General features: G+C 44.8%; 1 protein-coding gene across 1 annotated transcript in view; it reads right to left on the bottom strand.

Moving 5' to 3' along the window:
• The window catches only part of GLDC (glycine decarboxylase), an 85,515-nt gene that overhangs the window by 7,959 nt on the left and 61,300 nt on the right, over positions 1-16,256 (bottom strand). Inside the window, exons 17-21 of the mRNA XM_019478009.2 lie at positions 11,606-11,731; positions 10,460-10,609; positions 3,356-3,468; positions 2,514-2,655; positions 326-437 (exon numbers count right to left, since the gene is read on the bottom strand). Of these exons, the coding sequence (XP_019333554.2) occupies positions 326-437; positions 2,514-2,655; positions 3,356-3,468; positions 10,460-10,609; positions 11,606-11,731 (643 nt within the window). The remainder of the gene's footprint in view (positions 1-325; positions 438-2,513; positions 2,656-3,355; positions 3,469-10,459; positions 10,610-11,605; positions 11,732-16,256) is intronic.

Genomic DNA, 16,256 nt, shown 5'->3' with positions numbered 1-16,256 from the left:
GGGTGGTCTTAAATTTTTCATTGCTTAAACAGCATTTAATTGTCAATTTGAGGGACGGTGAAAAAGCAATTTTATGGTTTCTAAATGATACAGGCAACTGGTTCCCAATCAATGAGTGCACTTTTCTTTTGCTTCCCATGTCTTGAAATTTAATTTTGGCTGTTGCATAGAAATGACAGTAATTGTCTCTATATTATTTCCTTTTGTGCATGCTATAGAGACCATGTGCTAGAACTAACCAGGTTCACATCAATTTTAAAATAGTATATTACATGTATAATATATAAGTATTATTGTATTTCTACAATACAAGTTTAATACTTGCCTCTTGCCCCTCTGAAAAGGACTTTGTAGTGCTTTTCTAGCCTCTTTGCCATGTAGTTTGCATTCAATATAGCAATCTCAGAAGCATGTTTAAGACCCTTTCCTCCCATCATCTGAAAGAAGAAAAAATACACCATAAAACACTGGTCTGAATGCTTCCCTGCAACTCCCCCCATGAACACTGGAAGCATAAAGTACTGGCCACAGCCATCCTCATCTTCATTTGGGGGTATGACCTGTGAAAGATGCCATCTTAGTAGGCTAAGACTGCAAAGCAAACCCAACAGAACCTGCTGTTGCCACGACCTCCGTGGCATGAGGCCCCACATTAAGAGTGATCACAGCTGTATTCTGTTCGGTTTTATTTCCAGCTAAATGAACATACAACCCTTAGCCTGCTGGCAGGTTGCCAAAACATGCAGGTTAGATCGTGTGGTGACAGCTTGAAATTTAATATGCTGATCTTTGCATTATGTGGGAGAACCATAAGACGAGAGAGCTCTTCCCTCAAAGTATGCTCCCATTTCAAAACAGGAACCAGCTGGCAGTACCAAGTGGTCACTAGCTGTCTTTCAGGTCAGGTAACAGGGAAATTATCCAAAACATCTCCTCAGATAAAGAATTTGGAATTCAGGGAACGGAGGCTCAGTTTACAACGTCTGTCAGTTCATTCACCAAAGTGGCCACAAAATTGATAAAAAAGGCTCTAATAGCTTTCAAAGTTCTGCATCCTGTCCCCTTCTCCTGGGAGTATCATTTCAGAGGGTGCAATGTGATTACCACACAGTAATTTATCCCAGATTTTACTCTCTTATAAGAAGCAAACGCATGACCAGTTACTGTAGTTCTTCCAAACAAATTGCCCATAGTGGGTGCCTATTACAGTGCCTAGCTAGCTCTTGGGGAGCTGCTTTGAAGTGAGTATGGATCAAACTGACTGGGGAGAAGATACGTAACATGTTCCATGTAGTAAAGTCACTACACATACTTCCAGGGGGAAATTTACCCAGTGTTCAAGTAACGTAACCTGTAGCAGGGCTGTACATCACTTGTCTGTTCCACTTTTAGGATGTAGCAGCATCAATTTGCTATGCAGTAAATATGTCATGCATCTGCATCTTAAATATTAGAGGTCAGATTTCTCAAATTTTGGTATTTCTGGAAGAACAATTTAGCATATTTATTGCAAAAGAAGCCAACAAATATAAACATAAGCATGCAATAACAAGTTCACAGACTGCAGTCTTCCAAAAAATCTAAGCAAGCAAATGAAGGTCACCATTCCCACAGATCCCAAGCCAAAACTTATCAGATTTCATTGTCTTCATTTAGTCACATTCCATGGAGATCTTGTGTTTCTATTTTATAAGAGATTTTTTTTCAGTAAATATTGTATTTATTAGCTGTTGAGAGTTCCCAAAATTCTGATCTGTACTGCAGCACACAGACAATCTAGCTAAGAAATTCTGTAAATAAATCAACATTTTAAAACCATGTCTCAAACCACAGTAACCTGAAACTAAGGAACGGTGGAAGAATGACCCTGTTTCTAGGATATAATAATTATACAAATCCACTGGCAACAGCAAATAGTTGAAGGTGACAAGCAAGGACATTATACAGATAACATCCTTGTGATTATCGCACCATTACAATGCCCTTCACTATCTGTAACATCACCTTCCCCAAAATAAGGATTTCCATGAGATCTACTCTCAAAATGTGCCTTACAATTCTCTGCAGGGTTTAAATTGTGCATTTTTTCCTGAAAAAAAAATAATTTGCATAAGGCAGCACTACAAAACTTTAGCAGCCTGTGTGTGTATGTGTATGTATGTGTGTGTGTGTGTATATATATTTTTTTTATTTATTTTTTTTTAACACGACAAATTAGTAAAGGATCTAAGTGAAGGGACTGGTTAATTTCCCTGGCCATTTTACAAAGCTACTGGATGCTATCCAAAGTTAAAATGTAGACTAGTGTTCCACTTGTCAGTGGGACTGCAATCCTGTTTTAAAATGTAGACACTGGGAAGGTCTACAATTCTTTCACCTTTCCAGTGCAGCATTACTACATCTGGAAAAACAGTATGATCTGGATTTAAGATTTACTATTAAATAATTTGTACATTTTTATAGACACATTCATTTTTAGGATCAACCTAACAGTTGTAAGGAAACCCACACACCTTGATATATGCCCAGGAAATGGGCAATATAGCACTGGAACCCCAAGGGGCAGCACTGACGGTACCCAAAGGGCATGCATCCCTATCAAGATGCAGCTCGATGACAGGATGGCTAGGCAGGTAGGGAGCCAGATGTTTCTTCCTGAAACACAAATGAATTGATTTTCAGACTCTGCCGCATTGCTACCTCCTCATGATTAGTTTCAGAGTTCCCTGTCCATTTCTTGATTCACGTTTAGGGGGAAAAAAGCAATTAGGGACCAATATCCAGGAACAAGAGTTCATTACAGTGATCTCCATTCCAGTCTATATCTGCTTTATATTTCCCTTTTAGGAAAATACTTATTTAAAACAACAAAAGAACCCTTTGCAATTACAGCACTCCATTTCCAATCTCTCAATTGAAGTGAAAGGTTAACTTTGATATTCTCTGTTCTCAGTGTACCATTTATGTTTGGTTCTATGAAACACACATACCCCTTATATCCCATGCCCTGTTTCCTCATCTAACATCCATACACATCAACCTCCTGTCTGTGGTAGCTGATCTAGGTATGAATAATGGTAAATGAGCAACAGGGGGTAGTCACGGGTTAGAACTGTTAAGTGTTCTGACTTGGAGCTATATCATTGATTCTAGTAGTGATACCAAGGCAAAAGTTTGGCCGCCACCAAGTGCTTAGGACAAGCTAGAAATATCTAGTGATGGTCAACACTGTTCCTGGCTGTGTCTGTGCTAATGGATCCTGCTCAAGCGAACCATCACCTGACACCGATTAGGGGGATCAGTTGGTTTGTTTTGTTTTGGGGTTTTTTTTTTAAAGCTGATGTTTGATACTTACACTCCAATTGGCCCCATCCCAGGTCCTCCTCCTCCATGAGGAATGCAAAATGTCTTGTGAAGATTTAAGTGAGATACATCAGAACCATAGTCCCCAGGGCGACACAGACCCACCTGTCAGAAACAGCACCAAAGAATTTAAATGCACCATCTCAAAAATATATTTTTCATGCTCAATGGGTGTCACTGCATTTTGAACCCCAGGAGGTTTCACATTGCAGAAAGCTAGCTCATTAGCAGACTTTCCAGGCCAGAGTTTCCTCAGTTTGTTCTGGTTTCCAAGTAAAAACTGGCTTAAGTGACAGAATCAGTATTTCTACCAGTAAAATTGCTAGTCATCCACCATAGAAAGGTTTAGATTCTTTTACAAGTGTTCAGTTAATCGAGGGACATGCTCAGCTGGGATGGGCTTCACCTGTCCCCAAAAGGTAAGCGTGTGTTTTCTACTAGGTTGGTGGATCTCCTCCGGCGGGCTTTAAACTAGGCTCATCGGGGGGAGGGGAGTACAAGGGCAGGGGAAGCTGTGGATCACCAAACCATGTGGCACCCACAAGGACAGACCAGCCTGAAGAAAGAGAGCATTGGAAACCTGAAAGCCATGGGGAGACCAGCACTACAGAACAGGTAAGAAACAAGAAGGTAAGAAACAATGGGCCCCTTGGGACTGGGAGCGGGGGGGCAGCAAAGGCACCAGTCGCAGGGCTCAAGTGCCTATATACTAATGCTAGGAGCATGGGGAACAAGCAGGATGGACTAGCGCTCCTGCTTGCACTAAACACCTATGAGTTAGTGGGGCTAACAGAGACCTGGTGGGATTCAACCCATGACTGGGCGGTACATATTGAGGGCTATAGATTGTACAGAAAGGACAGGTCAGGGAAGAAAGGGGGGGGGGGGGGGGGGGGGGGGGGGCTTGCACTTTATGTCAGTGAGCAATATACATCAACCCTCATCAAGACAGAATCCAAGGTTGAGGAAGCAGAAGGATTGTGGGTTAGGCTACATGGGGGGCAAGGAGAAAGGGATTTGGTGGTAGGGGTCTGCTACAGACCCCTACACCAAGGGGAAGAAATAGATGCGGGGCTCCTGAGGCAACTCTCGGAGACCATAAAAGCTAAAGAGGCGGTAGTCATGGGGGACCTAAACTACCCGGACATCTGCTGGGAGACGCAGACAGCAAGGTCCCACTGCTCACGCAGGTTTCTACCCTGTGTACAGGACCTCCACCTGACACAGGAGGTACGTGGTCCCACTAGGGGGAATGCCATACTGGATCTGGTATTGGCAACAGGGGATGACATGGTAGGGGACCTCCAGATCGGTAGCCATCTGGGGGACAGTGATCACCTAATAATGGAATTCACCATAAGACATCGAGAGGGTAAGGTAACTAGTAGGGTGAAAGTGCTAGACTTTAGGAAAGCTGATCTCAATGCACTCAGGCGATTAGTCAAGGACACACTGCAGAGTAGGAGTTTTGAAGGGATAAGAGCCCAAGAAGGGTGGCTGTGCCTTAAGGAAACAATCCTTCGGGCACAAAGCAAGACGATCCCCGAGCGAGGCAAAAGAGGGAAAGGGGCCAGGAGGCTTCCCTGCCTGACCAGAGAAATCCAGGGCAGCCTAAGGGCCAAAAGGGAAGCACATAAAAAGTGGAAACAGGGTGAGATCACTAAAGATGAATATACCTCCTCTACTCGTGCTTGTAGGGAGGCAGTTAGACGGGCCAAAGTTACCATGGAGCTGAGGATGGCAACCCAAGTAAAAGACAACAAGAAATTGTTTTTTAGATATATTGGGAGTAAAAGGAAGGCCCAGGGAGGAATAGGACCCCTGCTAAATGGGCAGAAATAATTGGCGACAGACAGAGGGGACAAGGCTGAACTCCTCAACGAGTTCTTTGCCTCAGTGTTCCTAAGTGAGGGACATGACAAGTCTCACTGGGGTTGTAGAGAGGAAGCAGCAAGGCGCCAGACTTCCATACGTAGATCCTGAGATGGCACAGAGTCACTTGGAAGAACTGGATGCCTTTAAGTCGGCAGGCCCAGATGACCTCCATCCGAGGGTGCTGAAGGCACTGGCCGACATCATCGCAGAGCCACTGGCGGGAATATTCGAACGCTCGTGGCGCACGGGCCAAGTCCCAGAGGACTGGAAAAGGGCTAACGTGGTCCCCATTTTCAAAAAGGGGAGGAAGGAGGACCCGGGCAACTATAGGCCAGTCAGTCTCACCTCCATCCTTGGTAAAGTCTTTGAAAAAATTATCAAGGCTCACATTTGTGAGAGCCTGGCAGGACAAATTATGCTGAGGGGAAACCAGCACGGGTTTGTGGCGGGCAGATCGTGCCTGACCAATCTAGTCTCTTTCTATGACCAGGTTACGAAACACCTGGACACAGGAGGAGGGGTGGATGTCGTATGCTTAGACTTCAGGAAGGCCTTCGATACGGTATCCCACCCCATACTGGTGAACAAGTTAAGAGGCTGTGACGTGGATGACTACACAGTCCGGTGGGTGGCAAATTGGCTAGAGGGCCGTACCCAGAGAGTCGTGGTGGATGGGTTGGTCTCGACCTGGAAGGGTGTGGGCAGTGGGGTCCCGCAGGGCTGGGTCCTTGGACTGATACTGTTTAATGTCTTCATCAGTGACTTGGACGAGGGAGTCAAATGTTCTCTGTCCAAGTTTGCAGATGACACAAAGCTATGGGGAGAAGTGGACACGCCGGAGGGCAGGGAACAGCTGCAGGCAGACCTGGATAGGTTGGACAAGTGGGCAGAAAACAACAGGATGCAGTTCAACAAGGAGAAATGCAAAGTGCTGCACCTAGGGAGGAAAAATGTCCAGCACACCTACAGCCTAGGGAATGACCTGCTGGGTGGCACAGAGGTGGAAAGGGATCTTGGAGTCCTAGTGGACTCCAAGATGAACATGAGCCGGCAGTGTGACGAAGCCATCAAAAAAGCCAATGGCACTTTATCGTGCATCAGCAGATGCATGATGAATAGGTCCAAGGAGGTGATACTTCCTCTCTATCGGGCGCTGGTCAGACCGCAGTTGGAGTACTGCGTGCAATTCTGGGCGCCACACTTCAAGAAGGATGCGGATAACCTGGAGAGGGTCCAGAGAAGGGCCACTCGTATGGTCAAGGGCCTGCAGACCAAGCCCTACGAGGAGAGACTAGAGAAACTGGACCTTTTCAGCCTCCGCAAGAGAAGGTTGAGAGGCGACCTTGTGGCTGCCTAGAAGTTCATCATGGGGGCACAGAAGGGAATTGGTGAGTATTTATTCACCAAGGCGCCCCCGGGGGTTACAAGAAACAATGGCCACAAGCTAGTAGAGAGCAGATTTAGACTGGACATTAGGAAGAACTTCTTCACAGTTCGAGTGGCCAAGGTCTGGAACGGGCTCCCAAGGGAGGTGGTGCTCTCCCCTACCCTGGGGGTCTTCAAGAGGAGGTTAGATGAGCATCTAGCTGGGGTCATCTAGACCCAGCACTCTTTCCTGCCTATGCAGGGGGTTGGACTCGATGATCTATTGAGGTCCCTTCCGACCTTAACATCTATGAATCTATGAGTTCCAAACTAAATATATAAAATAGGCAATCATCCAAAGCAGATCTAGGAATTCAGACTTAGAATATTCCATACTGTTCTGCCTATAAAAATAGGTTGTAAAGCATTCTTAGAGGAAAATCAGAACACTACAAATATTCCACTCACTAGATTTCCACTCATTCAGCACTTAAATGGTCCATCTACACAAGGTGCTTTACTGCACAGTAGACTAATCTAGTGCGTAGTAAAGCATCACCATCTACATGTGCACATCATTTACTGAGCATTAAACATAGGTAGCAAACTGTGCAGTAACACTTGTGTAGATGCCGACAGGGAGCAAATCTGATCCCGGTCAGTTTAGACAGCAGGGGGCCACAGTGGACAGGGAGCTCTGTCCCCAGTCCTGGTGCTCTCTAGGGCTGTGCGAAATGGTTGTGTTTTGATTCGGTTTTGGATTTGGCTATTTCAGAGGACAATGATTTGTTTCAGTGTTTGGGATTGTGGTGAGCCAGTAGGGGGTGCTCCTGCATTGAGCCACCCACCTCACTGTGCCTGACCACATTCCAGGCTCCAAGTGCCTCCCTGGGGGCACCTCACATCTGGCCGACCCCCTTCCTGGAGCACGCCCACTAGCCTGGGGGTAGAACTGCCACCACCCACGGATGGGCTTGATTCTATCTAGCTCTGCGCCCCCTCGGAAACACAGGCCTAGTAGCCCTCAAGGGTACTTGACTCACTTCAGGTGCTTCTGACGTGAGGGAAGCATCCCAAGTGGTCTCCCTTAGTCAGCTGAACCAAGGGGACCGCAAGGCATAATCTAGACCCACTCCAAATAAGTCTCCCACACTAGGTATGAAGGAGAACTTTATTGGTTACAAGGGGTAGAGCTGGAATAGGGTACAGAGTTGAGTAGTACCAGAGAAATCCCATAGAGCAAACAGGGTGGCTGGGTAGACTTTGACCATGCATCCGAGTTACTGCAAGCTATATATCTAGTTAGATCTCAGGTATCTTACTCACAAGTATCCTCCAGAGGCAGGTGGAGATTCCCTCTGGAGGCAGGCAGTTCCTTGATCATGAGTTTTGAGAGAAACCAGGTTTAAGATGGTTCGTCTCTGTCTCTGTGTTTTCCTCATGGCTGCTGCCCCTTCCTCCTGGGCAGTCCTTAACTTATATAGCCCTTATGACTTCATTTACCTGGTCCAGTGGAGGCCAGCACCTGTTGGCTGTCAGCTAACCAATTTGAAATGCATCACTAGTTGCTGGGCAGACTGGCAGTCTCTAGCTCACCAGGGTGCCCAAGCCCCTCACCCAGGTACCAGTCATGTAGGCAGAGGGAGCAGGTTTCCCCCCTCCCTTAGGAATGTATCCAGCTCAGGTTACCCAAAGAGATAGGATAAGATGTGTATCCTGTGCTGGGCCCATCCTAACCAAATTGTCATAGAGCAGAGTTTTTGGGGAGAAACAGAGGTGGCCTTCTGCCACATGGATCACTGTCCTGTTTCATCTCAGCTAAATCTCTGAATCTGTTTCAAACGGGCTACAAGGCAAGCTTCCCACAGCCCTACCCAGCTCAGTGGGGCTTGGGGCCAGGGGATGCAGGGCCCCAGCAGGGAGCAGAATGGGGTCGTGGGTGGCTAATCCAGGGGAGGGATGCTCCCCTCCGTGCAGGCGAGGAAACCCTCACGTGGATGTCTGATCCCTGTCACGCCAGTTTGCGGGGCAGGAAAACAGTGCAGAGCGGCAAGCAAGCCTGCTGGTCCCTGCTGCGTGACTCAGCTCTGGGCAGTGGTGGTGAGGAGACCCCGGTGCAGACCTCTGCTCCCTGCGGAGCCAGGCTGCATGGCAGGGCAGTGCTGGTCTCTGTGTGACCTGGCTCTGCAGGGAGCAGAGATCCAGGGCTGCACAGGGTGGGCAGAAGTGGTGATGAGGAGATCCACGCAGGGGGTCTCCTCGCCACTGCTGCCCGCCCTGTGCTGCCCCTGGATCTCTGCTCACCGTGGAGCCAAGTCGCACAGCAGGGCAGCAGCGTACAGCTGCTTCTTTGCAAGCCCAGCTCCAAAATTCTGAAATTTTCTGAAACATTTCCAAAATGTTTCAGATGCCTCGTTTCATTTTGGAGATGTTTCTGAGCCTTCCACTTCAATTTGGATTTGGTATTTTGGGCACCAAAACGGCCTGAAACACTGCCAAAACGAAATTTCACACAGCCCTAGCACTCTCTGCCCCATCCCCCAAGAGCAGCTCTGTGTGGCACAGAGCTGGCTACTTCAGGGAGCAGGCAGGGACTAGGAACCCAGCCTCAGCCTGTCCCAGAGTTGGCTGCTCCACCCACTCCCCAGAACAACCAGCCCTCAGGCATGGAGCTGCTTTGGGGGACAGGTGAGGGTCGGTTCCCAACCCCAGCCCACTCCCCAGGGCAGCCAACTTTGTTTCATAGTTGGTAGGGTCGGAAGGGACCTAAGTAGATCATCAAGTCTGACCCCCTGCCATGGACGTAAAAGAATGCTGGGGTCAAACGACCCCAGCTAGATGATTATCCAGCCTCCTTTTGAAGACCCCCAGGGTAGGAGCGAGCACCACTTCACACTCAGGACAGCTAAGATCTGGAACCAACTTCCAAGGGAAGTAGTGCCTCCTGATATCTAGCCCGAATCTACTCTCAGTCAACTTATGGCTGTTATTCCTTGTGCCAAACAGGGCAGCTGCTGGTGAGCTCTGTGCCCCCCTGCCCAGCATAAAGCTCACTGGCAGCTGCCCCACACCTGGGACAGCTCCCAGTGAACCCCAGGCTGGGCAGGGAAGTTCTGTGTCCCCCCCAGGGGCATAGGGCCTGGACAGCTCTGCCTGCTGCAGGGTCAGCTCCCTCCCAGCCCAGTACACATCAGGTCTCCTCTCATTGTGGATGGGGCCACAAGGCAGCTGCTGCTGCAGCTGCCAGGGCCCACAGGGGCCGGGCCCCATGTCCATTGCCAGCTCCTGGGCTAGCACCCAAGGTACTCTGGAGCTCCCCTTGGCCGCTGTAGGGGAGGGCAGAACATGGCAGGAGCAACCCTGTACCAGGTTGCTCCCATTGGGAGCAAATCTGTTCCCAAGAGAGCACCTGTAGACATGTAGACAGTATTTTACTGCACAGTAAGCCTACTGTAAATTAACAGCACTTGTAGACGTGCCCAAAGTAGTTTAAATTAATGTTTTTCATCATCAAATGTATTGGTATTTGTTGATCTCTGTCTCTTCTCCAAGATCTATTGTATGGTACTCTTATGCTGAAGCTATGACAGTGCTGAAAGAAAACTGACATTTGTGTCATCTGTTCCAGTGGCAATGTTACCAATAGTGGGAAAAAGTATAAGCAGCTTTGTAGTTCAATACTTAAGGGAAGCAGGAACAGAACAGAAATTTCTGGATAGAAAACAGAATGGCACAAGACTGATGTTGGTGCTGGAGGCACCTCTGTACATGTGTGCATACCACCTAGCACAATGAGTACTGACTGGATCTTTTGGGGCATCCAATTCAATGTTTAGTCAGTTTATCAGATGCATACCTGAGCATTCATATTTGCACCATCTAGGTAAACCTGGCCTCCATGTTTGTGAATCAGATCACACACATCACTAATCGCCTCTTCAAATACACCATTGGTGGATGGGTATGTGATCATGATGGCTGCTAGGTTCTCTTTGTGCTTATCCACCTTAAGAGAGAAACAGACAATTTCAAAGGTTGATGGCCGCAAAAGATCTCTTCAGCAAAATTTTTTACTAAAGCATATAGCTGTTTTATGACAGCCTGAAAGAAAAATGTAATCGCCACATCTGGCAAAGGCAACATGCTCAATAACAACAGCTGATTTCCCTCACTGGCACATGTGAGTTCAACTATAGAACCACCTTTAAGTCACAGATATTCTCCATGCATATTTCACCATGACAGGTGTCTAGTTACTTCTGAGGGGAAGGCAGACCTCAGTATCATTCTCTTACTGAAGTATATACACCCAAGCACCGATTTCTTACTTAGGCTAAATTCAAACTGAAGATGGTGGTAGGAGGGGGATGTGGGGGAAGAAGCAGTGCAAAGCATATGCAAAGTATAAGTTTAATCACACTTGAAGAGACTTCTTAAAAACAAACTATATTCAACATTTAATTGATTTCATGGGAAAATAAGATGTAGTCCATTTTTTCTCACTGGCAGCAATGCACAGATATCCATTTCCATAACAAAAAGTCCAAATACGAATTGTGAGAAAGCAGTTCAGCTAATTTCTCAGATACTTAAGATTCACCTGCAGTCAACCAACTCAGAAGATGCAGTTACCTAGCAACATCTTACCCGGCAGAAGTGGGACTGACTTTCAGTAGGTGAAGACTAAGTAGCAACTAGGTCCATTTGAAAATGATGTCAACATGCCTTCATTTCAAATACAGAACATGGGAAGAATACTCTGCTATAAAAAAAGCTTACAATGTATAAAAACTTGCTTTTTACAGAAAACTGAAAGTGTTGACAAGTTCAATGACTTGAGTCTCAGCAGGCAAAAAAAAAAGATAAGTTTAAAAAAAATGGATTATCTTTTTTTGCACTATATTCTCCCACAGTAGGCAATCTGATGCAGCTACCAAAATCTTACTTAGTGTGGGGGAATGAAAAAGATTGTCTTTGAACAAACAGCCAAGGTGACACTCACCATTGCCTTCAAATGTGCAATATCAATACTCCCATTTTTATCCACCTCCACTGGCTGGATCTTCATGCCTGCCATCTGAGCACTTGCAGGGTTTGTACCATGAGCAGACTTTGGAATAAGACAAACCTTAAAAGGGGAGAAAAAAAATGCAAATTACATCAACTAGTCACTTAATCCTACGGCAACATAAAACTATCAAAAGATTCATTTCTCTATCAGAATTCTAGAAAGAACAAAAATGTTCCCCATCTCCTTACCTTCAGGATCTGCTTCTGCTACTACAAATATATTTTCCTGCAAGGAAATTATTTCAGGATCCAAAAGCCCACTATAGTAAATTTTCACTTACTAAGTGTATCTTCCATTTTAAGGGCAGTTTTGAAGATTATTCTCACAATATAAAAATATTTTTGTGTTTGTAAGCAGTTCATAAAGTGCCCCAAAAGCAACAAGTACTCTGTTTCACATTTGCGCTTATGCTGCATGTACTTATAAAACAAGCATTCATGAAGATCTACTAGATCTTTCAGATACAAGCTGGTCTAGTTGAGCATGGCACCAAGATGTCTGCCCAGTGTGCAGAGACATATGTTTAACGTATCTTTAAGGGTGCTAAAAAAGAATGTCAGGAGCCAATTCTTCAGATGTGTTACAATTTGTGACCTTATTTACAACTGGCAGAAAGCAAGGTAAAGATGCACCTGACAGACTAACTGAATTAGAGGTGCAAAAGCTTTTGAGAGCCAGAGCTCACGTTATCAGATGCTATACTTAACACAAGCAGTCTGTGGATAATTTCTTTTGTAATAAGTTCCATTGTTTAAAAGTAGCTACTCCAAGGTCAGCAATGAAGCATCTAACAAGGATAAGTGTTCTGCCACAGGCTTTTGCATTGTTTTGGACTAAACGTCAGGTTAATGTTTCATCATTCTTCCATGTCAAGATTGCTCCGTCTGTCCAGTGTAGACAGTAGAGGGGCACTAAGCAGGTAATGGCATACAATGCTGACAGAGGTGCAGGTGAACAAACTTCAGATGTTAAAATCTGTGCTATTTGGTCCAATGAAGATATAGCGTGTATTGATGAGGGGGAACAGCTTGCATCTGAGTTCACTGCCAGACCTGCTGCTTCAACAAGAATAAGAGATAGGTAGTGTGTTGTTTGAGAGATGCCATTTGAGGCTGAGGGACTGCCAGTACATACATCTCGAAGTGAACTCTTGTTCACAAAAACTTATGGATCTCCAATTCAGTTAGCTGATAAGGTGCACTTCTACCCCGTCTTTTACCTGACTCCAGACTAACATAGCTAACTACTTCTCTCTGCTTATAATTTACAACTGTGCAGCGTAAGTACAAAGTACATGCAGCATATCACCACTCTGACTTAATGATGCTGTATAGCCTCTTGATGCAGACGTAACAGACTAGGCAGGGTGGGTCAATTAAATGCAGCAAGTTCTGAATACGTGGAATATTCTCCCCACCAAATTTGGATTTGGGACACCAAATCCAAAGAAAGCTTTTGGTCAGAGGGTTTGCTTGCTTTCATACTAAGCAGCTGCAAAAAACCAAATACTCATTGTTATGCACATATTGCATTTGAACTCTGGGATAGTTGCAGAGAACAAAATATCCAGTTTGCTTCTCTAAAATATTAAGGAATCTAATCAAGTGAACCAAGTTAAGTAGAATGAAAACCTCTGTTTAAATAAAACACAGGCAAGTCTTGTTAATAAAAGTATTACAATTAAAATATGTTTATATTTCAAGGGGACAGTGAGATCGATTCTTCTTCACGCCAAGTTTCAGAAGTAGTCCAAGCATGATTTCAGTTGACAGTACTGCTCTTTAATTAGAACGGAGAAGCAAGCTTTTCTATTTTAGTGTGTAAAAGTATAGGCCTCCTGTCCAATAGCCGTCTCCTTAATTCTGTTTTAACCTTCTGTTGAAGTCTATGACAGATTTTTGGTAATGAATTCCACACAATGTGCACCTATCTGCTTTCCAGATATATATAAAAAAAGAGTTGAAAACTGAATCCTCAATGACAGATAAAAAACAAACAAAAAAAGAAATATTAACACTACTTTAAAATGTTCCAAATCACAATCAAAGCCATGGAAGTCTTGAATTGAGGAGGAAAAAACAGGCAAACATTCCTCCACTTCAGAGCCAGAATTTATGCAGGCAAGCTACAGTTTCCTCCAAACAGCAATGTTGTATGACAACTCTCATAACATGAATTTGATACATGATGTGGAGAACAGCAATCTCCCTCAACTACAACTAAATGAAAAAAGCCCCTAAGACAGAAAGAGCGAAAAAGACCAATTTTAAGAAAGCAGAACATCTTATTATAACAGTAGCTTGGCTTTCTTCTGAAATCTTAGCATTTTTCTGCAAGAGTTCATTCTGGAAAATAGTCATTTAGTTTCACCCACAGTTCCCATGAGGGCATATGGTACATATAAACTAAACAACCACTATGCTTCAGAATGACCTCTTACAGAAAAAGAGATGAAGGTCAGAAATACCCCATCACCAAAACATTCTTCACAGAACTACAACTCCATTTCCACCCTCACAATCCTAATATTCAGGAAAATCTGCAGAACTCCTTCAGAATACAGGCCTGGGACTAAAAAGTCATAGCTTTACTTAACATGAAAACCATACACTAAACAGACAATGGTTTTATGGCTCATTACAAAATGTCACTGCTATCTCTACTCATCTCCACAGGTAGTTATGACCCTCTCTTCCCTTTTAAATGGTTTTAGTCTTTTCCAATAATTAGGTAACCTAGTTCAGTTGTCCTTCATGTGTTTTGTAACTACTTCTAATTGCTTCTCTTTGCTCCAGATTTTTACCGCTCTCTTCACTTTTTAAATTGATTTGTTTTATATAATGGAAATTTCTTTTATATAATGGAATTAAACAAATCACTATAAAAAGCGGAAGAGGGCTGTAAAAATCTGGAGCAAAGGAAAGTTTTATCTGGTACAGGTTTCCCTTGCTTTACGTGGGTTCTGTACATGCGAATTTGCTCTTATGCGATGACCCTTTTTATACCAAAAAGGTCTATATGGTAGCTGGTATTAAGTGAAGTGCCCCAAGGGGTCAGTCCTGGGACCAGTTTTCTTCAACATCTTCATTAATGATCTGGAAGGTGGGATGGACTGCACCCTTAGCAAGTTCATGGATCACACCAAGCTGGGGGGTGTAATAGATATGTTGGAGGGTAGGGCTAGGATTCAGAGTGATGTAGACAAATTGGAGGATTGGGCCAAAATAAATCTCATGATGTTCAACAAGGACAAGGGCAAAGTCCTGCACTTAAGATGGAAGAACCTCGTGCACTGCTACAGACTTGGGACCAACTGGCTAAGCAGCAGCTCTACAGAGAAGGTTACAGTAGACAATAAGATGGATACAACTCAACAGGTTGCCCTTGTTGCCAGAAAGGCTAACAACATACTGGGCTGCGTTAGTAGGAGCGTTGCCAGCAGATCCAGGGAAGTAATTATTCCCCTGTATTCTGCACTATTCTGGCGAGGCCACATCTGGAGTACTGTGCCCAGTTTTGGGCCCCCCACTACAGAAAGGATGTGGATAAGTTGGAAAGAGTCCAGCAGAGGGCAACAAAAGTGGTTTGGGGGCTGGGGTACGTGATTTCTAAGAAAAGGCTGAGGGAACTGGTCTTATTTAGTCTGCAGAAGAGAAGACTGAAGAGGATTCGATAGCAGACTTTGACTACATGAAGAGTAGCTTGAAACCAAAGAGGATGGAACTAGACTGTTCTCAGTCACTGGTGGCAGATAACAGAACAAGGAGCAATGGTCTCAAGTTACAACAAGGGAAGTATAGGTTGAATATTAGGAAAAAAAAACCTTGCTCACTAGGAGTGTGGTGAAGCACTGGAACGGGTTACTTAGAGAGGTGGTGGCATCTCCATTCTTGGAGGTTGTTAAGGCCCAACTTGACAAAGCCCTGGCTGGAACGATATAGTTGGGGATGGTCCTGCTTTGAATTGGGGGTTAGACTAGATGACCTCCTGAGATCCCTTCCAACCCTAATTTTATATGATTGTAGGATTCTACTTCACAGGTACCTGAAGTGGGAAAATGGGCTGTCCAGCCGTAGGATCCCAGAACAAAAGGCTTTGTCCCAGGAAAAATCTGATGTCTTTTTCTAGCCTAACATCTCTCCCAGCTCTTCAGCTAGTCCAATAGAAACTCTTAGAAAAATACCTTTGTTTCTAGTCCCTAGACACATAGGAGCTCTGCAGGAATTCTGATGCATTCAGAGAACTGTAGGAACATATTCACCAATGGAAGAAGAGAAACATACAAAGAGAGAAGTCAGACAGCAACCCCAGTACTAAACATTTAATTCTAACTTCATCTTCTCTAAAGCAAGAGCTCTCATGAAATATAGCCAGAGACTTAACAACTTCAATAATCTTTCCTGGGAATGGATAAAGTTCAGGTATCTAGATGGAGGTCAGAAATACAAGCTACCTTCAGTAGCACTGGCCATGATGTGATGCTCATGTATTTGCAGTCCTGACCAGTAACAATTACTTGGTTCATGACAGTTTCATTTATCTAGAAAGGTCCCAGAGAGTAGTTTCTCTTTCAGGGAGGCTC

This window comes from Alligator mississippiensis, chromosome 3 (genome assembly GCF_030867095.1).
Source record: "Alligator mississippiensis isolate rAllMis1 chromosome 3, rAllMis1, whole genome shotgun sequence".
NCBI classification, from domain to species: Eukaryota; Metazoa; Chordata; order Crocodylia; family Alligatoridae; genus Alligator; species Alligator mississippiensis.
Note: the sequence above shows the minus strand (reverse complement) of the source record. Positions and strands in the feature narration are given on the sequence as shown.